The following is a 27,907-nucleotide window of genomic DNA, read 5'->3' as shown; positions in this document are numbered from 1 at the left end:
CGATGTATGTTAAAAGGATCATAAAAGGTGGAAGTAATTACAGTGTCTCACAAAAATATGTTATTTATGCTGAATAAATTACATTTTCCTACAATGTATATAACGGTGTACATTTACTGTCCCCTCAAATTAACTGAACACACAGACATTAATGTCTGAACCACTGGCAACAAAAGCGAGTACAACCTAAAGTGAAAACATACAAATTGGGCCAGATTAGCCATTGCCTTACTCCAGTGTCTGCCTTGTATTACAAAGTGAATGGGTTGTATGTGCATTTAATCTGGTGTTATCAATCTCACTCTTTGTCATACTCATCACCTCATGGCAACTCCATGAGGATCAGAGAGTTATTTAAAATATTATTTGAAATAAAATAGTTGTTGCTCTCCATGAGGATTTGAAGGTTTGCCCAAAACATTGATTATGGGCTGAGACCTCATAAATGACTAACAACTACACATATCACACTTACCAGCAATCAAACCCTTAGTCACAATCTAACTTCCCACCACACCATGAGGTGCCGCTAGTGAGCTAGTGATTTACACCCTCCAATAAAAAGTAGAAGAAGACCCTCAGCCTGACTTAAGACTCAACGGGTGCGTCCGAGTAGTCCCTCCTATCTCTTTTCCTATCCACTGTTCCTTGATCCTCGGAAGTGCCATGATAAAGAGCTTTCCAATTCTCTTTAAGCTAAGGAAAGGAGGCTCAATGCTTCCTTTATGACCTCCTTTAGCCTAGGAAACACTGATGCATTCTTTACCACAGGAGACCAGAAATCGCTGACCCCCAAATTCCTTGCGGCAACCAGATTTAAAGGGACGCACACACCCGAGCGCTCATGGAAACTCATGATGACCGACAACGGAAGGAGATCATGTAAATTACCAATGCATTAATATGCCTTGAACAACTTAAAATAATCAAACACCCATATATTATGATATGTAAGCCATATTATCAGATTATAACTGACATAAAACAGACACTCTGTCACTCAAAAAAAGGGATCAGAGACATTTTTAGTCACATTTTTTTTTTCAACATAATTCATATTTCTGAGTGGAAAGTGAGTGTGAGCAACCATTCACAATGTGATGTTCTTTTAGTTTCACTTTTGTTCCTCGTAGCCTGGTAGCCTTTTTTCCTTTGATTTACATTCAAACCTTGTGATTTTTGTGATTATATCAGCGGAAAGTGTTATAAATGTGCTTTTAGCTCATTTCACGGAGAGCAGTCTGTGCAAGTAGCTCACAAGCCTGTTACGTGTGAGCACCTCATGGCTAGGCTATAATAAGATTGCCAACATCCTGAAACTGGACTGTAGCACAGTGACCAAGACTCTGCGACACACCATATCAGATCAATCTGCATGGCCATCTTCCTGGATCAAAACCTCTTCTAAAGATGATGAACCAGTTTGCTGAGGCAACGTGAGGCAAAATTATTTATGTGGCACATTTCATACACGAGGCAATTCAATGTGCTTTAAATGTACATCAGCAGTAAAGACATTTAAAATCAGCAGTAAAAGCAATAAAAATATCCCTCTCAATCATACGCAGTAGAGAAAAAAGTGCCTTTAACTTTGATTTAAAAATGTTCACATTGGATGCTGACTTCAGCTCTGCTGGCAGTTTGTTCCAATTCTTTGCAGCATAACAACAAAAAGCAGTGTCACCATGTTTTCTGTGAACTCTTGAACTCTGGGCTCCACTATCTGACCTGTGTCCGTGGATCTGAGACCTGCTGGGTTCATACCTGCAATGAAGCTTGGTGGTAGAGGGAAGTTTAATGGTTTGGGGCTGCATTATTGTTATTGGCCTTGAGAAGCTACAGTTCATCGATGGAACCATGAATGCCAACATGTACCGTGACATACTGAAGCAGAACAGGACCCCCTCCCTTAAAAACTAAGCTGTAGAGCAGAATTTCAACATGGCCGTGACCTCAAACACAACTCCTAAAGGAGCTGAGGGATAAGGTGATGGACATTTCAGCATGTTCCCAGACCTGAACCCTTCTGAACATCTGTGGGGCGTCCTCAAATAGAGGTGGAGGAGGTCAAGGACCAGCAGGGCTGGAAAATAGTGGTGACCACACAAAATATTGACACTTTCAGGACGATTATGACGTTTTCACTTTGGGGTGTACTCACTTTAGTTGTCAAGTGGTCAAGCTTTAACCAAGTGTCATTTATTCAATGCTGTTCCATTAAAAGATAATACATTATTTGCACTAGGCTTTACACACATCTGATCAGTTATATTGGATCAGCCGATATTTTGTATTTTATGCAATTAATGTGATCGGTTGTAATGCCTTAATTCGCTGACCCATCAATGACGTCATTGTTGTGATGAAACTTTCTGTAGATTGCATTGTTTCATTCATCTCATTTACACCGTAGTTGTTTGCGTGACGTGACACGGCTCTATAGCATTTTACTCACATTTGTGCACAAATGTGAAAACCTATGCGGTTGGAACGAAGCGGATAAGCGCCAGACTTCTTCTCCAGTCTACTGCCTCTGAAAGCGGGGACAGCGTCTGCTGTTAGTGTCTGTGTGTGTGTTTGTATGTGCTTGTTTTGTTTATTCAGCCTGAGCATGTTAAAAGTGAGAGTCCTAGGGCGGAGCAATGGGCTCCCGTTTACTTTCGTTTTCATAGCTGATACTTCTGTCCGTTTCACCGACACCGAGGCATGCGTACGTGTGTGTCTGCGTCCCACCGCTGCGATGCACCTGTGAATGTGGACTATAAGCAACAGCAGGTTTTGCGATGCCACAGTCTGGAAATATGTCTTTGCTGCCGCTAATGCTGATGGAGGCTTCATCTACAGTAGTTCCAGTGTGGTCTGCCTCCGCAGCTTATTTATTTATTTGATCACGACAGTACACATTAATGAACAATCATATACAAGTCGTACACAAATTGTAAATGTGCCAGATTATAGCAAAACTGCTAATTTACATCTGTAGTCCCGAGGCAGGTCACACAAGTAATACAATGTATAAAGGAATATAAAACACAATATAAAAACTATACAAATTACATTTTTTTTGAAATGAGCGCAGGACTGATTTACTTTAAGATGATGTTCTAGTTGTTTTTTAAAAGAGCTATAAGTCAGCCATTCCATTCTGTTTGTTGGAAGGCTGTTCCAAAACTGACCCCCTCTGATGGACAGTACAGTTCATCCAAATATTGTTCTTCTGTGTGGGATCTCCACGTCTCCTCTGGAGGAGGTTCTGGTGCGGAGGACCCTCACTGGTTTAGCTTTAATGTAGTTAGAGAGTAGGGGCGGGGCAAGACCATGAAGTTTTGAAAATTAATGAAATTTAGAAAAATAAGCATTTTATATTTTTTATTGCAGTGATGATATGACCAAGGCTTTGATCTAGAATTTTTATGGACTTTGTGAAAAAGATTTCTATGGGTTTGGTATTTGTTTCTTCAGTGAGAGTGTTGAATCCAGAGTGACCTCGAGATACTTGGACTCATCAACAAGGTCAAGCTCAGTGTCTCCAAAGAACACGCTGGACCAATCCAGTTTAATAGATTTTTTGTGAACCTCATTGACATGGTTTTCTTTTTATATAATAGTAAGAATGAGTTGGTGAGCCACTGCTGTATGTCTACCAGGGCTGCTGTGAGGGTAGATGATGCCTCCTTAGTTGTTTTAGCAGGAGTCAAAATTAAGGCATCATCTGCCTACATTTGAAAGTGGACATTTTGACAAACCTTTGACAAGTCATTGATGTACACAGAAAAAAGTACAGGTCCTAATACAGAACCTTGTTGGACCTTTGCAGGGCTTCTAGAAATGATGACATGGTGCCACCCACACTCACACACTGTCTTCTATCAGACAAGTAAGATGTAAACCAAGCAAGAGTGTTCTCCAACTCTCTAACAAAATTAAATGGTTTAGCTCACATTTACACCTGCATCACATTTTTATAAGCAGAGCCATGATGCTCTTGTGAGTGCAATGTTATGTTCAGGTCCTGCATGGAATTCGCCAACTCTTAAAATATTGTACCGTTGGATTTTCTGGAAATCTGTATCAGGTAGTACCGAAGGAATTTGGTCGTTACCTTAAGAAACATGTATTATCAACTTGAAAATGATATATAATGAAAAAACATCATATGATCAGATCAGTGATCATTTTTTTTTTTTTAAACTCACTGATCTGTGATTGGCCCAATAAATCCTGATCGTGTAAAGCCTAATTTGCACAAATGTGAACAATTTACTGTACTGTATTTTTTGCAAGAATCTCATGTGCTTCATTTTAAGTTTACAGGCTTGATTTGCCAATAAAAATGATGGAAAACCTTAGCTTAGTTTACTTTGAAAGGCTAATATGCATCATTTTGCCCATCTGATTAGCATTTGGCATGCTTTAGCCTTACTTATTTTCATACCCTCGGTCTATGTCTGATAGATACAACCACTGCAGACCAGAAACACCCAACAAGAGCTGCAGTTTAGCCCTGAGTAGTTTTTTTAATTAACCTAAGCAAGCCTCAGCTCACTTTAGCCACTGAATTCACCTGCTTACTGAAGAATAATCCTCCACCCTTCCTGAGCTGCATTTTACTGTGCCTATCAAAACACCACCTGCTGCACTGACTTTGAAATCCCCAACATCCTAATGTGTAAGCCACAGCCCAGCCACAGGAATTTACACGCTAACCGTCCCAACACATGGGCCCATTTTCAGCTCAGACTGAGAAAACAGAGTTTGTTAGAGGGCAGGTTTACTTTTTGTGAAGTAGATCATGTAGATTACAGTCCCATACAGGGACTGTAATGCTTTTAAGTCCTAGACCTAGACAGTGTTAGCAGCCTCTGTCATTACTGTTCTCCTCCAGGTCACAAAGCTTTCAGACAGATAATCTGAAAAGGAAACATATTTAAACCACTTTCTGTTACTTGGATTAAACAGACAGGAGGAGAACCTGTACAGACTCCTCACTGTCTAATTCATAACCAACTAGAAAAGGACTCGGAGAGTTCAGACCTCCACCAAGTAGCTCATTTCCACCCATGCAGTTTCTGCTTAATTTTGCCTAAAAAACAATAAAAATATTTTTAGAAATAATAAGAACGTTGTCATTTCCGTTTCAGGATTTTCATTCTGTATTTTTTGTCAGTTTTAAAAGGAAAGCTTTAAGAAACTAGAACCTGACAATGAAGCTAATGATGATTTCATGAAGTTTTTTGGGCCTGTAATGAGTCTGACAGATTTGGGAAAATCTGAGGCTATGGTTTAGAGTCATATTTATAATGACACACGAAAGTCTGTCCGTCTTCCTTTCATCACATGAATGAGTGTTTAATCATCATAATCTGAGAAAAATACACACAAATTACAGAAAAATATGAAAAAAACACAACAACACACTGAAGAACCAATAAAAAGACAATTGAATTCAAAACACACCCAAGACGACAACATATATACACAAAAATGTAGATAGAAAATCACACAAGAGAATAACAAAATATATAAAAGCACAACAAAAAACACTAAAGGACCATTAAAATGACAAATTCACCTAAAAAACACACAAGATGACAACATAAAGTAACTCACATCTCATTTGAAATTGCGCCGCATACAATGGCTAAATTTTAGGTTTAGGTTTAGGAGTGGTTTAGGTCCTACCTGTCGGAGAGGTCATTCTCCGTCAGGCTGGGGGACTCCACTTCATCTTCTGCCCCACTTCACTGTGGAGTCCCCCAGGGATCTATCCTGGGTCCCATTCTTTTTGCTATATATCTCCTCCCACTTGGAGAGATTTTTAAGAAACATGGCATGTCTTACCACTTCTACGCAGATGACTGTCAAATTTACATGCCCATTGCAAAGAATGACCACAGCCCCCTGACACCCCTGCTCCACTGTCTGGGTGACGTCAAGGCTTGGTTAGCCCAGAATTTTTTAAAACTGAATGAGGGAAAAACAGAAATAATGGCATTTGGATGTACCCTCACAGACTTGGGATCACTCCAAAAGTATTTGCATCCCAAAGTCACCAGCCTTGGCGTCACCATAGACAGTGATTTTAAATTTGATAAACAGATCAATGGCGTTTTAAAATCGGGTTTTTATCATCTTCGTCTTTTATCCAAAGTTAAGCCTTTTTTATCATTTAATCTTTTTGAACAAGTCGTGCACGCTTTTATTTCAAGCCGTCTGGACTACTGCAACGCACTTTACTCGGGCATCAGCCAAAAGGCACTTTACCGCTTGCAGTTAGTCCAGAAAGCAGCAGCATGCGTGAACACATCACCCCAATCCTTGCTTCTTTGCATTGGCTCCCTGTTAAATTTAGAATTGATTTTAAAATTTTATTGTTTGTTTTTAAAGCTTGGAATGGACTGGCCCCTCAGTATATCACAGACCTCATCCAAATTTACCGACCCCCGCGCACTTTGAGGTCTGAGGGCCAGCTCCAGCTCGTGGTTCCAAAGGCGAACCGTAAAACTAAAGGGGACAGAGCGTTTTCCGTTGTCGGCCCTAAGCTGTGGAACGCTCTGCCCCTCCACATCCGTACGGCCCCCACCGTGGAGTGTTTTAAATCTCGTCTCAAAACTCACTTTTATTCTCTGGCTTTTAGCACCACGTAAGTTGTGTGGTCCTCTGTGTCTTTTATTTTATGTTATTGAGTTTTATTCTTATTTATAGTTTTTAATGTGTTTTTATTTATATTTATTCTTTTAAACTGTTTTATTTTTATTTACTGTTTTATACTCATTTAGTGGCAGAGCTCATTTGTATTGTTTTGGTTTTATTGTTGTGGTCGCATGTTCAGCACTTTGGAAACGTTTTGTTGTTTAAATGTGCTATATAAATAAAGTGGATTGGATAAATTTCCGTTCGTCTATCCACCACAAATCCAGAATAATTCCAACAAAAATTCATATCCTTGCAGAAGAAGGGAAAAGATCCAACCTCTGTACTTCAATCCGTAGCAAAATATTGATACTGATCTCGGTGTGTCGCTGTCCGCTATCCAGTGGGGAGACAAACTCCTGCTCGCTAATCACGCAGCAAATCTGAATCCAGATTGGCTGGTTACGTCTGTCGTCTCTGCTGTCGTGCAGGTATCACATTAACTAGCTTCCCTACTGCTACTACATTACCCATGAGCCACCGCGCTTAAAGGAGCAGGCTCAGGCAAAGCTCACATTCATCCATATTGTGATATCCACGAGTGGTATTTTCTCATTTTTAGTAATCCAGAACATCACCAAAATGTAATCACCTATTCCTTGTCCCATTATCAACATTTCCTGAAAATGTCGTCCAAATCTATTCATAACTTTTCAAGTTATCTTGCTAACAGACAAACAGACAGACAGACAAACAGACAGACAGACAAACAGACAGACAGATAGACAAACAGACAGTTAAATGCAGGGTTAAACATAACCTTCTGCGCTTGGTGGAGGTAATAAAGGAATTGTGTAGTTGTTTTTTTTGTTTTTTAAATAAAGCAAATATTTGTTTATTTTTCTTTCTACATTATAAATGTTTGTGCAGCAGACAGAGAAGTCCATCTGCCTCCAATTTAACTTCTTCAAATGTAATTTTGTGCTTCTGTGCTCTCACCTCTCCACGTTGAACGAGCAAAATGTTCATTTAAATAGTGTGGTCTCAACCACGTCTATATGCCACAATCTTAGTGAATTCCCCACAGTAGGTAGAGAAACAGTGCCAAGCACCTGGTTTACTACCTTTTTCTTCAGATCTTAGTGAATCGGCCCCATATTCTTTGATGTTTGTGCAGTTTGGGTGGATTTATAGAGAAAATGGGAAAGATTTGGGAAGTTCCTTACATCAAAACAGGAAGTGCAGGGCTGTAGAGTCAGCTTTTCTCTACATGGTCTTGATCCAAGGGCTGCAGCTTCCTGCCTGGCTGTTTATCTAACCTTCACTCTTCCTGCACTTGTTGGCACAGGAAGATACGCAGGAGGCTCGACTTACTTGAAGCTACAGTAACTGCTACTAATGTCCCGCAAAAAAGATGAGAATCTTATCAAACAAATAAGGAACTGTTGACGCTCTTAGCTCTCACAGGATGTAGTGTTAGAGGACCCAGGCACAGAGGGAGGAGGCAGAAATGCTAATACAGCCACTCCATGTTTATTTACAAATGAAATAAAGATAAACCTAGCAAACAAAACCTGACTTAACCTGGAGGTAGGAAGATGCCCCAGCACACGAGTAGCACACTATTCAGCGTCCAACAGTGAGAAAAGCTGATCAGGAAGTGAAGTACGCCTGAGTGGAAACAGGAGGGAGTCTCATCACTCACAGCATAGACACTCTGACAGGACTGGGAGTGAAATAGACACAGACTGGATTCCAACACCAAACAAGACAGACGTAAGAACCTAACAGGCGAAATACTCAAACAAAAACAAGATTTAAAGGCAACTAAAAGAGAACCTCACTGGGGATGAAAATCACATCATTCAGAGATTTCTTACATTTAATACAACAAAAAATAGCAACAACAATGAAACCAGGAGACTCTGATTTAGCTTGAAGGTGTTTTACCTCTCCCCCAAAGACTTCTTCAGTTATACACAAACTAGTTGGGAATGTGGGATTGACCCTGTGGAGCTGACCAGCCTTGATTAACCTATTGTGTGACTCATTAACACAGTGAAGTGTTCCTAAAAGGGAACTTAAACACATAAAAGTCTGCTAGAATGAGATAAGATGTTCCTCAGGAGGAAACCACTTTAGGTTTTGGAGGTTGAAGGTAGATTTACACTTTCTAAGATGCATGTGTCAAACTCAAGACCTGGGGCCCAAATCTGGTCCTTTGGAGCATCCAATGCGGCCTGCAGGAGAAAGTAAAAATGAGAGCGAAAACATGAATCATTGTCTGAAGGAAACTCAACAACATTTGAAGGGGCTCATAGTTTTCCCAGTGCTTATATTGCATTATGGGAATCATTTTTAAGGTTAAACTTGTAAATATATATATACTGTATATATGAAATTCTTACAAAATCTTTAAATTGTCCTCAAATTATTACATGACGTTTTCCTTAATTAAATAGAAATTCATCACAAAATCTACAACATTTTAAGTGAAGATCCTGTTGGGACTGATATCTATCACTTATTGCTTGGATATTGTCAGTTTCCTTTTTTGTATTTTATGTATACGTACAAGTGCAAACTAGGGCACAATAATGTTAAAGTTACTTGAGGTCAAACGAATTCGTATTTGGCCCCTGAAATAAAATCTGTGGGTTTGTTTGTGTTTTGCAGAGGTGAAGGACTATGAGCTGGCGTATGGATCAAAGGTGCGTGAGCACCCCTGTGTGGAGAGCATGAAGGACAACGTGCTGCGAGACCGAGGAAGACCGGAGATCCCTGACAGCTGGCTGAGACACGCGGTGAGACGCAACACTAATAAGGGATCATTGTAACGCTGTGGCACAAATTTACAGTATGTGTTGTACACGGGGATCATGGGAGATTCCATGAGGTGGATAAAACTGGGTAAAAAAGTAGCTGACATTTCACAGAAAGCAGCTACACCTTAAATAACGTGGAAGATGCTTTACCTGTCTACACACACGCACGCACGCACGCACGCACACACACACACACACACACACTAGCCTGGAAGTGACAGGAAACACAGGAACCTAAACAGCTCAGAACAAATGAATTTACTTAAAGAAACCAAACCAACACAAAGCCACTGAAACTCCCCATAGAGCAGGGGTTTTCAACCTTGAGGTCAGGACCCCAGTTAGGGTCAAAAGTCACTGGCAGGGGTTCGCCAGATGCCTTAAAGAAACTAACTTTTGAACAATTTGAGCCCATTTTTGCTGAATCACTTCCATTTCTGCCACTTATCCATCAAATTTCTATGCATTTTCTGCTCTTAAAAATCTTTTCTACCACCTTTTCCACTTAATGTTGCATATGTTGACCCATATATTCAATAGGCACACTGTATTTTTTTTTTTGTTTGAGCAGATTAAAGTTTTTTGAGATATGGCCAATTTAGTGAGGGGGCTATGTCAATGTCAACTTTATTTCTGTAGCATGTTTAAACAGCCAAGGCTTACTAAAGTGCTTTACAATAAAATAGGCAAAACAATAAAACAAATATATAAAACAGTAGCAAATATATATATATATATATATATATATATATATAAAACACACAATAAGCAGCAATGGATAAAACCATAACAGGGAGAGAATGAGTGCTGCTAAAGGCCAAAGTCAAGAAGCGCATATTAAGACTAGTTTTTTTAAAAAGGTTTGAGGAACATCTAAAACCATCTGGTCAGCTGACCTTCGGGCTCTGTGGGGCTCACGCAGTGTAATGAGGTCAGACAGGTAACTGGGTGCCAACCCATTCTGAGACTTAAAAACAAATTAAGAAGAATCTTAAAATCTATCCTGTACCTAACTGAAAGCCAGTGCAGAAATGTGCTTACGTTTCTTAGTTCCAGATAGGAGACGAACTGCTGCGTTCTGGACAAGCTGTAGGTGACAAGCTGTTACAGTAGTCTAAACAAGAACAAAAGCATGTCTCTCTGGCTTATAGGGTTTTATTTTGGCTAGAAGCTTCAGCTGAAAAAAGGTTGCTCTCACCACTGGGCTGACCTGCTTGTCCAATCACCGTCCATTATCACGCCAAGATTCTTGACATGAGATGCTGTGTCAGATGCCAGTGGGCCAAGTGAGCTGGCAAAGACCCGAACCAGGTCAGGGCGGCTGAACAGGACAACCTCTTTTTTATTGTTATTTAGTTTTTAAAAATTCAGGTTCATCCATGTTTTTACATGACTCATGTGGTGAAGCAAGGCCTGAAGAGAGTCAAGGGGGCCACTGAGGACAAACACTGGTCCATATGTACGGAAAATGATCTCCCAGAGAAATACGATTCAAACCAGGTCAAAGTTGTGCCTGTGATGCTGACACAGTGGTGGAGGCGTGACAGGTGTCAATCGCGGCTGTCAGATCAAGTAAGATTAAAATTTCACAGTGAATCAATTTTTAGCAAAAGATCATTAAAAACATTTAAAAGTGCATTTTCAGTACTGTGGAGGGACTTAAAACCAGACCGACATTGGCCCTTTGTAAAAATACTTGTTATTTAAAAACTGCTTTCTCTAAAACCTAGGAAATACTTTTGTACATCCTAGTTTTTTTATCTATTTTCAGCTTCTAATATCTCAGGAACTGCATCACATATGAAACTCAAATTTGGTTTAGTAATACAGCTCCACCTACTCTCTCAGAATATACAAAAATATCTGCTATACATACTATCTGGTTGACATGCCAGTCCCTCAAAATTGAAAAAAAGTTTATTGAAGTTTTGGTCTGGAACATGTTTAAACCTTCAGTTAACAACGTAGCATATGTTTCAGCTCCCTGTAATCAGCTTTGAGCTATGGACATAGACTGTTCACATCACTAATCCATTGGTTCTTGGGTGACAGTCTCTTGAAATCCGTTTTTACTGTAGAAAGATTACTCTTTCTTGGTATAAAAAACGTTTTCATTTTGAACCCAAACTTTGGTTTATTTCACCACTCGCCAATATTAGAAAATCCTTTACATGAGGTCATGGTATTTTGCCTCTGTGTCTTATAATCATTTATTTGCTATTAGTTTAGTGGTTAGTGGTTAGTGATTACAGCAGAAACTTTTTGGGCTCTCTGAAAGTCTAAACCTGTTCTCCCTCCACCTGCAGGGCATCGCCATAATCTGCGCTACCATCACTGAATGCTGGGACCATGACCCAGAGGCACGCCTCACTGCACATTGTGTGTCTGAGCGTCTCGCTGAGATCGAGGACGAGATGGAGAAGCTGTCGAGCCGCAGCTCCTCCGAGGAGAAAATCCCTAAGGAGCAGAAGATCCCCATCAAGGTGGAGATCCCGGAGGAGGAGCTGAAAATCCTCCAAATCCAGGACATCATTGCAGTGGACTGCTCAGTGAGCGACTTCAAGTGAGAGACGGCTCCGTCTCACTGAGGACTGTTGAATCTGCTTTGATGAAGAAGCTCAGACAGGACTTTGAAAGCTCTACTGAGTGATGCTTATGTTTTCTGAAAAAAATCAAACATGTATCAGAGAGCTGCAGCGACACCCAGACAAAAAGCCTAAATTAACTGGAAGCTTCCAAAGATGAGTTGAACACAGTAATAAACAAACCAAAGTCATTGGATAGGCACTTTATCATGGGATTAACAAGGCCTACTGTTGTGTTTCTCTTGTTGTTTTTTCTTATGTGCCTTTGCCTGAAAGTGCCTCTGTGTGTTTAAACTGTGAGCACACGTCATGTTATTAGTTAACATGTTAACAGCATTATATATGTGAGCGTAGGTGTGTGATTGCACTCGCTCTCTAAACCCATTTAAGCCTTAATCTTATATGCATGAACAAGCACAATGTAAATATGGTGAAAAAGTGTGTATAGGAGAATATTTTACCAAAGAAGGGAACACGATCCTACAATATATCAAGTTTAAACATCGTATCTGTCAGTCATAGAGGAGAATGTGGATATTTTTACTTGGTCTTATATAAAAGTATGTGTCATATGTAAAATATTTGTAAATGTTGGATGAATAAATATATATTTCTGTGTAACGATTCCGTGTTCCAGTTTAGGTTACGATTTACTAAAAATGTGTTGAACTGATGATTGTGTCACGATATTTTCAGAAAACAATATTTGGCAGAAGTGTAAAGAGTACTGATATATCCCACTCAAGAACAAGTATAGATACTTGATTGAAACTGTACTCAAGTACAAGTAAGTCATATAAAAAATACTGAAGTACAAGAAAAAACTTGCTCAACTAGATCATTTCACTACACACGATTGGAACTTAATTTATTTTCCACAAAGGCATCTGTATAAAATAAAGGTTTTGTCAAAATGTACATTTTTTTAAAAAAAACCAAAATACCAAGGAATTAAAAATGAAAATAATATCAGGTTCTAAGTACAGCTACATTTATGAATTCTAAAACTAAGAAAATACCCAGCATTCAATGCGGTTTTGGCGCGGTGTGTTACGTTTAGTCTGGTTGGTGGGCTATGATGTGATGCATTTGATTGTTGTCTGCTGCCTTGTCCAAAGCACGCAAAAAAATACTCAAACTGTGTCTGTCTACAAAATTAGGATTTCCAGCTTTGAATACAATATGATATATGGCTAACAAATTATTTTATTTTATTTATCTGCTGCTGGAACTGTGCAAATTTCCCCTTGTGGGACAAATAAAGGTTATATTATCTTATTAAGTAATAATCATTATATACTAGGCTTTACACCGATATGATCGGCTATATCAGATTGGCCAATATTTGACATTTTATGCAATTTATGTGATCGTCTGTAATGTCTTAATTCGCCGATCCAATCAATGACGCCATTGTCATGATGAAACTTTGTGTAGATGCTCCTATTGCATTGTTTTATCATCTCATTCACACCAAAGAGTTGTTTGCTCTACGAGACACGACTTTATTTCACTCACATTTGTTCACAAAAGCGAACAGCAAAAATGTTGATCGCTGGAGCAGAATTAAATGGTTTTTAATTAGTGCTGGAGTGAAGCTCACATTTACATCTGTGATGTTTTTTGCAAGCGCTCGATCTGCATCACATTTTATGAAAGCGGAGCCGTGACGCTCGTGTGCAATGTTATGTTCATGTCCTGCATGGAAATTCTTCAACTCTTCCACTCCCAAGGCTTCGTTTAGGTCCTGAAATATGGTACCGTTTGATTTTCCGTGAATCTGTATCAGGTAGTACTGAAGAAATTCGGTCGGTACCTAAAACAATTCGTACGGTACCGAAAAAACCCCAACCTCACTTCATATGATCGGGTCAGTGATCGTTTCTTTTTAAACTCACTGATCGGTGGTCGGCCCAAAAATTCTGATCATGTAAATCCTAATATATACCATAAAGCTTTCTATTTGTTAGATTCTCTTAGGAAGTTATTTCATGGTAAATTAAATGCCGACTTGTATTGTGTTCTAGTTTGATTAAGTTAGTCAAAGCTATGGTTAAACAATGCTGCAGAAGAGCTCAGACTATTGTTATGATGTAGAATTGTGTTTCATCCATGGAAGACTGATATAGCTGATAATTCCAAGCCAGAAAAGTTCTGTTCTGTTCAGTAAGTTGTGAAAATCACAGAGGAAGTAAACGTGTATCTGTAGTTATTTGCTTTACATGTTCCACCATTTTCAGACTTTTCTATTTTCTATCCTCAGCTTTTATCACCATCCCTCCTCATCCTTCTTTATCCGCTCTCCTCGCCCCGTTTAAACACGCATCAGGAAGTTCACCACCCAGTCCTTTGTTTAAAACCCATAACACACTGGAAAGAAATCAAAATGTATTTTAAAACACACAGTACAGGGTGAGGTCAGGGATTAAAGAGGATCAGATTACAAGATTAAAAAAATATTAGCTGTGCTAAATGGTTACTTCATCACTGCAGTTCACAAAATTCCTTTAGAATACTCTTCCCTCTAGAGAGAATCCCAGTTTATGTTACTGTGGGATTATAGAACTGGTCCATATTGGCCAGTAGAGTATTTATCCTATATGATGAATGTCTTTTCTGTTAATTATGTCTTTTTCTAGGATTTGTAAAGCCTTGAATGGGCCACAAGGAACTGAGGTTTACATCAATGTAACGTTGTCTGTGCACCCCATATTTGTTTCATGGTTAATGAGCCAAAAGCAAACCTATATTATCTTTTTACCCTTTCAACACTAGATGATGAACTTCTTTCACATTCTATATTTATGTAAACTAAGCAACCAGAAGAAAATGAAAGCATTGATTTATTTGAAGTTTTTGCCATGTGCAGTAAATTTAGGTCTACAAGCCTTCTTTGAGCCATTAAATTAGGAACAGTCTGTAATACAGATTTTTAATGGCACCATATTGTATTACAGTATGGTGCCATTCAGGGCCACTAGGGGTGCTACAGCACCCCCTAGTGGCGAGAGGAAGATAAAAAAAAATGCAGCCTTTTTTTTTAACTGGTATGTTTTATTATCTATGGAAGTATGGAAGCCCGTTTCCGCCACTAAAAAAAAAATCACCAAGGAAAGTCATAATTATAGGAAACAAAGTTAGTAAAGTCATAATTATGAGATAGAAAATCATAATTATGAGATAGAAAGTCATAATTATGAGAAAGAAAGTCATAATTATGAGATAGAAAGTCATAATTATGAGTTAATAGTCATAATTATGAGTTAATAAAGACATAATTATGAGAAATAAAGTCATAATTATGAGTTAATAAAGTCATAATTATGAGATACAAACTGTGCATTTGCAGCCGTCTACCGATGTACGGCTTTGTAGGCCCAACACTGGCCTGGGCACATGGACTACAAAGGATCTTTCTTTTATCTTATACTGGATTTTTCAGTGTTACTGGAAATTAAAGATCCTTGACTTTACTTTTCCTTGTTTCTTAACGATGTGATTAATGTTCAGAGAATCGTTAAACTGTACAAAGTGGATACAGGCACCAGTGTATGTCATGTCACTAAAACAGTGCACTAAAGTTATTTATAACACTGATCATGATGATGATATGGGATGCTAAAGTGATAGTGATTCTCTCTCCAGCGTTTGCGTTTATAGTTCATCCTTCCTAGTTTAGGTGGCATGAGTACGGGTCATTTTAGTGTGGCGGGATGCGGACGTAAATAAGTGTGTTTAGCATTTTAAAGTAAACAGTCACTCCTTTCCTTTGTGGGGAGCTGCTGCTGACTGTGCCTCAACAGGTGTTGTGCTGAAATTGGTGACCCCGTCACATTGTGTGTCAGCAATTCACAACAAAAACATGTGCGTAATTGTCAACAGCAGAGAAGTTATGTTAACAATGGTGCCATTGGCACACTAACCGTAGGATACTTTAAAACAGTGTTCCAGTAGTTAGCACTATGAGAGAGAGAGAGAGAGAGAGAGAGAGTGGGTCTTGGTCCCACATTAGTTGAGAGATGACTGGAAGTTATAACAACTATATAATTAGTTCTGTTCAGGAGGCACTAAATACTGTTTCATTACACTTATTTACAAAATAAGATTCTTTAAAATGTGTATTATCACTCGTTTGTTCCATCATTGTGATAAATAATGTTTTTTTTCATAGTATTCTGAGTAAAATGTCGGACAAAGGGGTACTTGGACTCAGAAACAAGAAAAAGGGGGAACTTGAGCAAAAAAAAGTTAGAGAACCACTGCTTTAAACGGTCCTTAATTTTGAGTGCTATATTAATGCGCAGTTAAGGAAAGCTTGCACCAGTACTACTTGAGCAAGCTGTTCTTGGGGTTGTGGAGAGTGATGTTGTGGATAGCTTTCTCAAGTATGTGTCTGAGTCTGAACGAATCATTTTTGAAACTTGCCGTACAAATTTTGATGGTGTTGACCAAGAAGAATTGTTGGAAATATTGGATATTTACAGCTGCCGCAGGCTTCCAACAGCTGGTAACTTTGAGCAAATTTTAAGGGAATTGGCTCATCAAAAACTTATTCAGGAGCCATCTTTTGTAATTGAACAATGGAGTAATATGCTTGCACAGTACGATCAGAGTTGAAAGTGATTAGAGCTGCCTATGATGCACTACAGCCAACATCACGCAAGATCATAAAATCCCTTACTTACCCAAGTGCCCAGAATGCACAGGAGAAACAGATTATCAAGTATGTGAATGCGTATCTTCGAGAGTCAGACACCCAACATCTCCCTTATTTCCTGCAATTTTGCACAGGGTCAAATTTGTTCACTGAAAAAACCATCAGTGTCACTTTCACTCGACGAGAGGGCTTTCGAAGAAGGCCTGTTGCTGATACGTGTGGCTGTTTCTTGGAGTTGCCTGTACACTATGACAGCTACCCAGATTTTCGACACAAAATGAACAAAGTCTTCGAGAGCAATGTGTGGGTAATGGACATTGTTTACAATAAGGAGAGTTAAAAACAGGCAACTGACACCAGTGCAGTATAATGATGACCAATAAAATTGTAAACTGAGTGAAAGACGAAACATGTTAAAAAAATATTGAAATCCTTTTTTTCTCTTTAGTTATTTTAAATCTGAATGGGTTTTAAAGACAACATACTGTGAAATTTATGAGTATTAGGATTTTGTCATGTTTACAGCTTCTCTGAAAGTTAAAAGAAATAGGGTACTCTTTAGTTTGATCCATACAGACAAGCATGCAACCACTTTTTTATTATTGAAACCAGCTTTGGGTAAGGATGCTTATTTGTTGAGGAGTAATCCCCATATAAGAGAACCTAAAGAAACTGCATTTCTCTGTTGCACACATTGACTAATATGTGATTCAAATATGCTAGATTACTTTTATAGTTTGAATTACTTTAGAAAACAATTATTACTGGTTGCAGTATTTTTATTTATTTTTTATTGTGCTACCTCAAAATGATTGTTGGGCCCAAAATTAAAATATACATACTGGTACTTTTTTTTACCAGCCCATCAACTCATTGAAAAGTTTTTGGTTTTGCTGATTCTGATTTCCAAGCTATCTGCTGTTTCTCTTATTGGTCATTTAAAAAAAAATGAAACAAGGTGTGAAACAAGGTGTCTGTATTTTTGGGGGCAACACAACATATTTAATTTAGTAATTTTCTTTTGCACTTTATACAATAGCTTTATTTCAAATATGGATTGCTTTAAAGGTATTTTTCTTATGTTTTCCTGAGAAAATTTGTTAATGTTTAACTTTAATAAAAATGATAATAACATATTCAAAGCCTCACAAGTAGTAAAAACAGACACTGATGTGTAACTTGGAACTTGATCTGGAGTTACGGACTTGACGAACTCTGTGGTTGTTCCAAGTCATTACATCCTCATTCATTTCATCCTGAAATAAACAGTAGTAGTATTAGTGTACACAAATAGTTAGGATAATGTGTGTATTTCCGGTGTGTTTTCATTATCACATTAACAAATGTAATAGTGCACCTAAGCTAGGCCCATGTAATGTATGTTATTCTTACCTGTATTTTTTGAAGAAAACAAAACTGGATCAAAGATTTGTCCAAAAATGTGTCTGAGAAGTAGCCATCTTCTCTCAGTTTGTCAAACAGGTCCATCCAAAACTGGGCACACTCACTTCGCATGATCAGCCACCATCTTTCAATCCGCTGGTTTCCAGTGCTTGGACCAAAGGTTACTGATTCATTCTGATCTTGATTCTCAGAAAAATGCAAAAAGCGCTGCATTTGTGCCATGTGTCCATTTTCTGTTCCTAAGTCAAGCCTCAGACGGGCAGGGCACCCTCCAGCAGTTATCACGGTATCTATGAAGTAGCCAGCAATGACCTTTGGATCATTGTTTGTCTTGTAAGCTTCAAGCCATAGCACTTTTCTGGAAAATCCATCAATGCATCCAAATGGCTTAAGTACGGTGGCTGGGAAGTGTCAGGTGAATGCATTTACAGAATGCAAAAACGTCACAATACAAATGCAAAATGGCCACAACGGAAGTGTTTCCGACGGACCGGTATTACAGACGGACACGTTTCTGTCGGATGTTTCGGATGAAGCAGGAGAACAGAGGAGTGATCAGACTTCCCAAAAGCAGGTCTGAAACAGGACTTGTATGCTGCCTTTAAGTTGCCGTAACATGTGCACCTCTAGTTGGTTGAGTCACATGCTGATAGTAGTTGGGAAGGACAGACCTTAAGTTACATTTGTTAAAGTCACCAGCTGCTATAATCACAGCGTTGGGATACGCACTCTCACATTTGTGCAGTATGTCACCTCGGCGCCATTGCTTCCTCAGCATGAGCAAAGCGACATTAGTGCTTTGCAGAAAAGACTCTACATGAAACTCACATTAAGATCAGTCAATGCTAACTAACTTGCAATAATTCAACCACCGCTGGTATGTTTTAAGAGAGCTGGGCCATGTTTGGTACTTCATTTGTGGGCCAGATTTGGTTCACATCCAGATTTGTCAATGTTTACGTGCCATAATCAGCCAAAACTAGCCCAATTATATTTTAAGACAACTCGCTTACATTTGCAGCATCATATGTGGGCCAGTTTTTGTCGCCAAATATTTGCTGATTGTGGGCCATATTTGGGCCAAATGTAGCATTCACCACATGGGCCACTTAAGGCTCACATCTATTTTGTATGGGCCAGAAAAATGCCAAAAGTGCCGGTTTATTACCTGATGTGGCCCAAATCCGTATGCTATCTATTATATTAAATCAAATTATGCTCAACTATTTCCCTCCATGCAGCCATCGCTGGTCACCTGAGTTTTTTTTCTGTTGAAGTAAAGCAACTGAAATTTAAGAAAATGATCTTGAACTAACAAAATGTTGGTAAACTTCCCAGCACTGCACTCTGCTCAGCTGCTGACTTAGTGCTCAGAAATAAGCAGAATGTTCATGCAAACTACTTCCAGATGTGTCATTCAACACTGCATTAAACAGAAACAAGATAATGTACACTTGTTAGGTTCTGTTATACCTTGTACAAAAAGTTGTCAGGTATGAAGAAAAAAAACATGATTCTAAACATCTAAGACAGAACCATAACACGTCCCAAGAGATAAAAGCGGAAACTTTAATGACTTAGAGGTGAATGAGAAGGATAAATAAATCAAATCAAAAGCCATGTTGGCCTATTTGCCATTAATTCACAAGTTATGTGTTGATACATTAAGATGAATAAAGTCTGCCAGAGAATATGAATGTAAATTAAACTTAGAAGATTTAAACTGTTACAATGGATGGAGAATTTCTGTTGTATATGAACTCATTTGCCTAAAACCTAAAGTATTGCGGTAGACGTGATTGCTTCCTTGGCTTGCCAACCGTGCCTTAAAAAAAAAAATTGCTTTGTATTTGAACACAAAACCGTTACTGAACTGATAAGGTACGTACTTTGTCCCGTATCTTGGTCAAACACAGTAGACTGGTATTGTTTATGAACAGATTTTTATAAATCCTTTCACAGTATATGACTTTATTGTCCTCCAATCCCCGCTGGGGAGCAGGTGTGTTGATTACTGGTAAGCAATGGCTGCAGACAGTTGTGTGCATGGTACCATGGTACCATGGTAACAACTAGGGAGGCGTAACTCAAAATACACACACACAACTGGAAAACATAGCAAATCACATCAAACAAAACATGCATATAAAACACACAAAAACATAATATGCCTTCCTATTTCAACCTGATTACATATGGAAGTATGTATGTGAGCTATTGTGGATCAAGCTTGCTGATCAGAGTTTGTTCAGGTACGTTGAAAATGAAGTCCAGTAGAACTAGCAGGTGCTGTGTTGAAGAAATGCAGTGGGACGTGCCACCGTTGAGTTCTGTTGCGTTTCAACAGATTAGCCCCTTCAGCCGATCCAGGTGGTTCTGGCCTTCGCAGCCGGGTTAGAGAACGGCTCGTGGCTTACCACAGTGGGTGGCGGGCCGGGCTTCTTTCGGCTGTTACGCACGACACTATGCTGGATTTGTCCGAACCAAGCAAGCTGTTTTTTCAACAATGTAACTGTTTCAACTAAAAGTAAAATAAATGAATAGATGGGGGAGGGAAACCCGTTGAGCATGAAATGGCCAGCGCCCCAAAACTAAAGTTTTGGGCGGCTTTCTTCCTTTTAAAAGATTATCTTTGAGGCTCGCCTCCCAAGAATGGGCTTCGTTGATGGGTTTAAAGTTGCCAGCATCTCAGCTGTCTGTTTGTGGGCGTGTCCGGGGTGTGTGTATGTGTGATGACATGAACAAACATGAGGGATGATTCCTGGATTTACATATAAACCATAATAATGAGTTCAGCATATTCAAATAATGTTTACAACATCATATCTTGAAATATCATGTATAATGAGACAGTTTGATACCAAAGATGACTGGAAAATAGCCTAGTATTACTTCAGGAACCAGTTAATGAATTTTCTGGTCATTAATTAAATGTAAAAAATCATGTTATGCCTCTTCTTTACTATATGGTTGCAGTAGATACCTTAAAGGAGACAAATCCTGCTTTTAAATCCTTCCTTTTTACATATAAATCATACAGTTGTGGTCTATATAAAGCGGAACTGCAATGCTTGGGTCTGAATTCCTCATTATTATAGCTCCACCCCTTTTCTACCCCTTTTCTGATGTGCTTCTGAGAGCAACTCGTTTTGGTGCGGTCTCTTTAAATGCAAATGAGACACTTCATACCCCGCCCCCTCTCCAGGTTGCAGAGGTGACACTCGGTTCAACTCCACCCTGTTCGGCCATTTTTGTAGTTTGATAGAAGAGATACTATTGTCTAGCGGTGCAAAAGACTTGTCCATCCAGCTTTACATGTTCGAGCCAGAGTCTGACCCGACAGAGCGAGATGAAAATGAAGATGTTGAACCTGCAGAACCCTAACAAGTGAGCTAACACAAGCACCGAGCTAACGCTAGCGCCAAGCTAACGTCACGAAATGCATTTTAATACAGTCTTTTCGGAGACAAAAACGGCAAAATGAAATGACTAATGAAAACTTTAGACTTAAATTAAATCACGTAGGCCATATCATCAAGGATCTAAAATGAGCACACAGCACTAACATATGAAGACGGTGCAACTGCTAATGCTAACAAAACAATGACAGGGACGTCGTATCGTCACACTTTTTAGCGTTATTTACAGCTTACCGAAGTGCTCTGTTCGTCGTCTCCAAAGATAAAAGGAATTGAACCCTCAATCAGACAAAGTCTTTCAGCAAATCCTTCTTTATACTGGTGGAGGTTCCTGAAGCAGTCATCCTTGAAGTGCTTCGTGCACACAAAAATGACCTTACCCACAGATGTGGGTACATTTCCGTGAAAAATAAAACTCAACCAGGCACTTTGAAAAGGTTCTGATGCTGGGAGACGGTGTAATGAAACGTGTGGGTTACTACATCCAACAACCAAACATTTTGACTTATCCTCTCGTAACTTCGGCATCCTTGAGCTTGGACTACAAAATAAAAGCGAGAAATAAAAATGGCGGATTGAAAAGAAAAATCGAAACAGATTGAAAAAATATGACCAAAACAGAATATAAAGATATCAACAGAGCACCTGAAGAGACTAATTTGAACTTTTCTGTACTTCTAAACACTCTAAATATACAACAAAATGCATTTAAGGGCTAAAAAAGTGGATTTAGCATGATATGTCCCCTTTAAACTAACTTTTGTGATGTTTTCTGGAATTTAAGCACTTTTTAAATGATGAAACATCTAAAATGCATTCCGTTGTGGAAAGAATCATCTGAAAAGAGTGGCATAGGACAGACAATATTTGCAATTTAAATTTCTGTAGGAATCATTCCAATAATGTTTTCTTTTGTGACTTTTCAAACATAGTACAGTTTTTTTGTTCTCATTTGGTTTGGAAAATTACTAGTATTCCTCCACTGGGACACATCCCAGAGGAGGCCTGGTCTGACGCTGTGTAGGGAACCAAACCACTCCAAGCTGAACTTTAACCTAAAGACCAGGTCTGACAGCGTCAGACCAATCACAAACATGGAGAAACTTTGTAGAGCAATTTAAGTCACAATTGAGGAATAATTCTTTAAAAATATGAATAATTAAAATCCATCATTCAGACCAAAACAACGCTGTTGCTGCAGAAATAGCAGGAAGAAAAGAACACAGGTAGGAAGCTGCTGACATTTAGTAAAAGTGTGCGATTATACAATATTAATCAATTTATTACATACAGCACAGAGATGTTTCGTTTCAAGTATTTCTACTCAGTTTATCACACACTGGGATTGTTTCACTGTAGTATGTTTCTCCGTCACATAGCGTATGTACAGTATAAATGAATGAATGAGTTCCACGCAAACGGAGAGCACCCGACTCAGGGTTCTTCAGCTGACTGTAGATCAGTCCATCAGATGTAAATCTATATCTTTCCTAAAGGATGTCATCGGTAAATCAAAGGATTCTATTTATCTATTAATATTTTTTCTTTCCTAAATGCAGCTGTCAGATCTGCACCAATCAGGATCTTCTATAAATGGGCAGGTCGTTTTCCAGGAGAACTGATTGGTCAGGAGGTGGGGCTTTTGTACTCGCTCAGATCTTGTCCACGTCATAACCTACGCCCGACCAGGTTTGTTGTTCAGCCACTGTGATTTATCCCGTTAAGAAGTTAGCCAGTTAGTGTCTTAGTACAGGCCCAAAAGGACAGAAAAATACTCAAAATGATGACTAAAATACACAAAACTCCAACATTAACACACAAAGTATTTATGGTTTCTTGCGTTTATGCTCAAATTGGTCATAATACTAAAAGTTGACATGATTGTTGATCATGTGACCCTCTGTCGTAAATTTGTGGCCCCACTGTGAGAAAAGTTGCAAATTTCTTCTTCAAAGAAACTCTGTGTTGTTGACATGGAAAGATGTATCTAATGTTATGCTGTCTAATATCAGCAGTAAAACATTTGTTGATCTTTATGTGTTCAGAATAGTCGGACTTCTTTATGAAACTGGAGACAAAGTGGGATTACTGGGGAGTCATACAGGGATCTGTTTCTTGGATTAATTAGTACTTGATGAGAAGTAATCTGTTAAATCTGGTAAAATCAGTTATCAGGCCATGTTTCCCTCTCTCTCATACTTTCCTCTGCCTCAGTGGCAAGCTCCGCACCTCGCTCCTCCTTCCACAGCCTCTCGTTCTCTGTCTTTAGCTCAGTGTAAGTCTGAGCAAAGGTGTGGAAAATGGAGGTAGATGGGAACGACAAAAGGAGAATCCCAGATACAATGACGATTAGTGCCACCAGTTGGCCGGGAATGCTGTGTGGTACCATGTCGCCGTAGCCCACCGTGGTCACAGAGATGATGGACCACCAGTACGATGCTGGGATGCTGCTGAAGCTGAGCTGAGGAGATCTGGCACTGTTTGGTGCCAGCTCGCTCTCTGTCAGGTGGACCAGAGGAGAAAACAGGGTGACAGCAACGCACACAAAGAGCAACAGCAGGCCAAAGTCCTTCAGGCTCCGCTGGATGGTCAGCCCCAGAGTCTGCAGACCCACCGAGTGACGGGCCAGCTTCATCACGTACAGGATACGCAGAGCCCTCATCACACGGAGGATCAAACCCAGTTTATCTATAGTGCTCCTCCCTGCTCCAGCCACAATGTCGTGCATGGACTCTCTGAGCTCCAGGAACAGGGTGACATAGAAGGGCAGGATGGCACCTGCATCAATGATGTTAAACGGACCTAGAAAGAACTCCAGCTTGTTTGATGCATGAAAGAATCGCAGCAGGAACTCACAGGTGAACCATGCCACACACACCGACTCCACAATGAACATGTAACGACATTTTTGAGAACGTTCCCCCTGCAGGAAAAATATACAGAGCTCAGTAAGTTTACAGGCCAACGATATCACCAAAAATTATCAGAACGATAAACAATTTAATACCAGTGATCTCCATGATAATTTCCCTGTAGGCATTATGAATGTGAAAAAAAAAGAAAGAAAAAAAAAAAGCAATGTTTCAACTTTTAGCGTAGTGATACGAGAGTTGTTTCTACAGTGGATCGAGTCAAAGAGAGAACCGAGATGGACAAAAAGTGGCAGTTGTATTAATTCCTTTAATTGCTGCGGCACATGTGAAGCACTGCCAAACGGAGTCAATCACGCACAAAAGGTGCGTGTTTACTGTTAATATCACTACTACTGTCTCGTCTCTGCACCTACAATGTGTTTGTGTGTGTGTTTCATTAACAGTAAATAATGACTAACATGCTGTGGAGGCTGCCAGAGCAGTAAACATGACGTTGTATTTAAACGAGTTTTAAACCGCTGCTCCACTCCCAATTTGCCGCTTCCCGGGGTCATGGACCAGGTTACCTCGCTGCGCTCTCTCCTCTCTACATCTAACAGTTTGTTTTCGATCTCCACTGTAAACACTCTCTTATTGACATTGGTAGAAACGTTTGGTGCATTACATTGTGGGATGTGGAGTCCTGTGATTTCTTGTGTTTGCCCCAAAAACTAAGTGACTTCCCAACACATTTCTGGTGTTTTCACTGAAAGTTGATGTCTGATGATTAATTTGAGGATTACACGTAAAGATCTGAATCCAGCCGAAACTGAATGTGTGGTAGAGTGAGATGATACCAGGGGGAATACTTAGAACAAACGACAAAAAAAAGAAAAAATGTTGTCAAACCAAACACTGTTGTCTGGAGAAGAAACAAGAAATCACAGTAAGAATGAAGTTATTTTTTATTGTTCATGTATTTTCCCCCATACTTATCGTCGCATCAACGCGACAAAACAAATTCCTTGTATTGTGTAAACTATACCTGGCAATAAATCTGATTCTGAAAAAACACTTCTATGCATCTGTCTATAAGACTCCATATCCCACAATGCAATGCACAACCTTTTTCAACACTGTCAATAAGAGTGTTTACAGTTGAGGTCAGAACAAACTTACGTGCAGAAATTTCTACCTTACCTTTTTTTTGAGCAAACCATTTTTGATTTCTATATCTACGAAGCATACACTATGTTTTTATCTGATAAATAAATGATCAACTCCATCATTAGCAAGAATTTGAAACATAAAGGCAAAACCAGTAGGTGAAAGACAAATTTGACTTTGCCAGAAGAGTCTGTGAGGCTTTCATTCAAGAATAGCTTAAGGCAGGGAGACACTGAGTCAATTTTACAGCGTGTCCTACGGTGTTCGCGCATGCGCGGTATGAGAGTTTGAGTTAAGCCGGTTCGTGGTACTGCTTCAACAGTGATACCCTCACAAGGAGCGACCAGGATTTCAAACATGTTTGACTTTCTTACAACAATACCATTGCTGATCGTGAGGTGTTAATCACTTCTTGTGACCCCATTTATACTACACAATGAACGACACACAATTTAGCAAAGACTCCCAAAAATAGACGCACAAGTCAAAAGTCGCAGTGTATGGAATTGGACTCCTCAGGTTTGGTTTGTACATACCAAGGCATCTTGCTCCTGGAATTCTGAAATCGTACCAATGCATACACTGACCACTGTAACCAGCACCATGATGACAGACAGGAAGGCGAATACCTTCCCTAGAGCCCCAGAATGAGGGTTATCCACAGCTTCTCCCAGCATGTGGAACAGCTTGTCCTGAGCCACAGGTTCCCTCAGTGCTCTTCTCTTCTTCCTCCACTCCTCTTCCTTGTTCTGGTACAGGACAACATCCTCAACGGACACCTTTACATTGTGACGACAGCAGGGCGCCATCTCTTCTACATCAATCCCCCAATAAAGCAGCTCAGTGTGAAGGGCAACATTGCAAACATCCTGCATCTGACGTAGTTTTCCTTTTGCCATGTAGCAGAAGATGGCTCGAAAGGCCAAAGGATCTCGATCAAAGAAGAACTCCTGACGTGCAGAGTCATAATCATCACAAAAAGTTGCTATTTCTCTCTGGCTTGTGCAGGAGAGCAGACGACCGAATCGACTGTGAGGGAAGTCTTCTAAAGTGTTCCAGGGGAAGGTGTAGCGCATGCCTCCAACGTTGATGAGGGCCAGACTGAACGGGTCAATGACCTGCTTAGAAGTTTCTGGTCCTCCGAGCAACTTTCCACGTTGGAAGTACACACCTTTGACTGGGGGATCTTCAGCATCTGTGAAATAATGGCCATAGCTCCCATCGCTGCTTATTGACTGGTCATCAAAGCCAGCACCAATGATGGCCATTGCTGGTGGACGGTGTGCGAGGAAGGCTTTGTAGACAAGCTACTCACGGGACAGCCTGAAAATAGAAAACGTTCCACATTGATCATCTGTATAAGGTGAAAATCATGCCTTTAATGTGCAGATTTCAACATGTTAGGTGCATACGAGTTTAACTGCTCATTAACAGAGAGAGCTATCAGAAAAGCCCGATCTTATAGCAACCACTCTAATTCTGAATACAAACAGGAGAAACATGGTATGGGAGGATTTCTGTGAGAAATAAAATGGTGATAACAAAACAAAACATCAGGTGAGCTCAGGAAAAGATGTTAGATACAAGGCAAAAATATATTAAGAGGAAGGAAGTTTGGACTACTTTTTATTCATTTATTTTAAAAATTCTGACTGAGCATGTTTGCCTCTATTTTCATTGTCTCCTTGCATTCATACCTGTAGCTGTTGTGTTTTTTGCAGTTATGGCAGATTTGCCCAGATTTCTCATCCATTAGAGGCAAACACATTAAATAGATTCTTTGTGGTATTTTGCACATTTGAACGAAGCAAACTTGGTTTAGGTTAAGCAGATCAACTTCAGTGTGTGGTCACATTTCTCACTTGCAAACTTTCGGTAAATTAGGCCCTTTGAAAGCTATGTTGATTATGTCTGTTGATGATGAAACTGACCAAAGGCATAGTGAAGAGACAGGATTTGAATACATTTGAGTATGGCAAAGTCAGACTATTTCAGAAAGTGCAGAGCCATCAAGACTTTCCTCAACAACCAGCTCCCGGAAAAGGTACAAAAAAGAATAAATATCCAGTGAGCAGTTTCTCGTCCTTTGGCTAATGACTCTGGATATCTGCTGCCACAATCACCTGTTGGCCTAGATTGTTTTTGATTATCAAAAATCTTGTTTTGTTGACTGATGTATTGCAAAAAAAAAAAAAACCTAAAATAAAGTGGTTAGAAAAATAATTAAGTTGGGAGTTCTATCTATGACTACTTCCAGCATAACTACAGATGTTGACGAGTAAATGGTTGACTGTGTACATGTCGACAGCATTCTAGTGTATAGTCACAGCAGTTGTCACTTTTTTGATTGATTTTCAGTGAAAAA

General features: G+C 39.5%; 2 protein-coding genes across 3 annotated transcripts in view; one reads left to right on the top strand and one right to left on the bottom strand.

The window, feature by feature from the left end:
• The window catches only part of LOC114478533 (TGF-beta receptor type-2-like), a 62,327-nt gene extending 49,666 nt beyond the window's left edge, over nucleotides 1-12,661 (top strand). For both annotated transcript variants that reach the window (XM_028471645.1, XM_028471644.1), the window contains exons 9-10: nucleotides 9,310-9,437; nucleotides 11,765-12,661. In XM_028471645.1, the coding sequence (XP_028327446.1) occupies nucleotides 9,310-9,437; nucleotides 11,765-12,025 (389 nt within the window). In that variant the 3' untranslated portion in view covers nucleotides 12,026-12,661. The remainder of the gene's footprint in view (nucleotides 1-9,309; nucleotides 9,438-11,764) is intronic.
• Nucleotides 12,662-23,687: 11,026 nt separating this feature from the next.
• Nucleotides 23,688-26,810, bottom strand: LOC114478458 (potassium voltage-gated channel subfamily G member 4-like). The gene is made up of 2 exons (XM_028471555.1): nucleotides 26,079-26,810; nucleotides 23,688-24,446 (listed from the first exon to the last, which is right to left on the bottom strand). Exons 1-2 carry the CDS (start codon nucleotides 26,808-26,810, stop codon nucleotides 23,688-23,690), a joined length of 1,491 nt encoding a protein of 496 aa, XP_028327356.1.
• Between the last annotated feature and the right edge of the window lie 1,097 nt (nucleotides 26,811-27,907).

The sequence above is a fragment of the Gouania willdenowi genome, chromosome 16 (genome assembly GCF_900634775.1).
Source record: "Gouania willdenowi chromosome 16, fGouWil2.1, whole genome shotgun sequence".
Taxonomy (NCBI): Eukaryota; Metazoa; Chordata; class Actinopteri; order Blenniiformes; family Gobiesocidae; genus Gouania; species Gouania willdenowi.
The sequence above is the reverse complement of the archived record's forward strand: the minus strand, read 5'-3'. Positions and strand labels throughout refer to the sequence as shown.

Excerpts from the sequence above, each read along its gene's own strand:
- LOC114478458 (XM_028471555.1), bottom strand. The coding sequence starts at position 26,810 with ATGGCCATCATTGGTGCTGGCTTTGATGACCAGTCAATAAGCAGCGAT. Across the intron at positions 24,447-26,078 it reads TCCAGGAGCAAGATGCCTTG|GGGGAACGTTCTCAAAAATG; the intron begins GTATGTACAAAC and ends TTTTTCCTGCAG.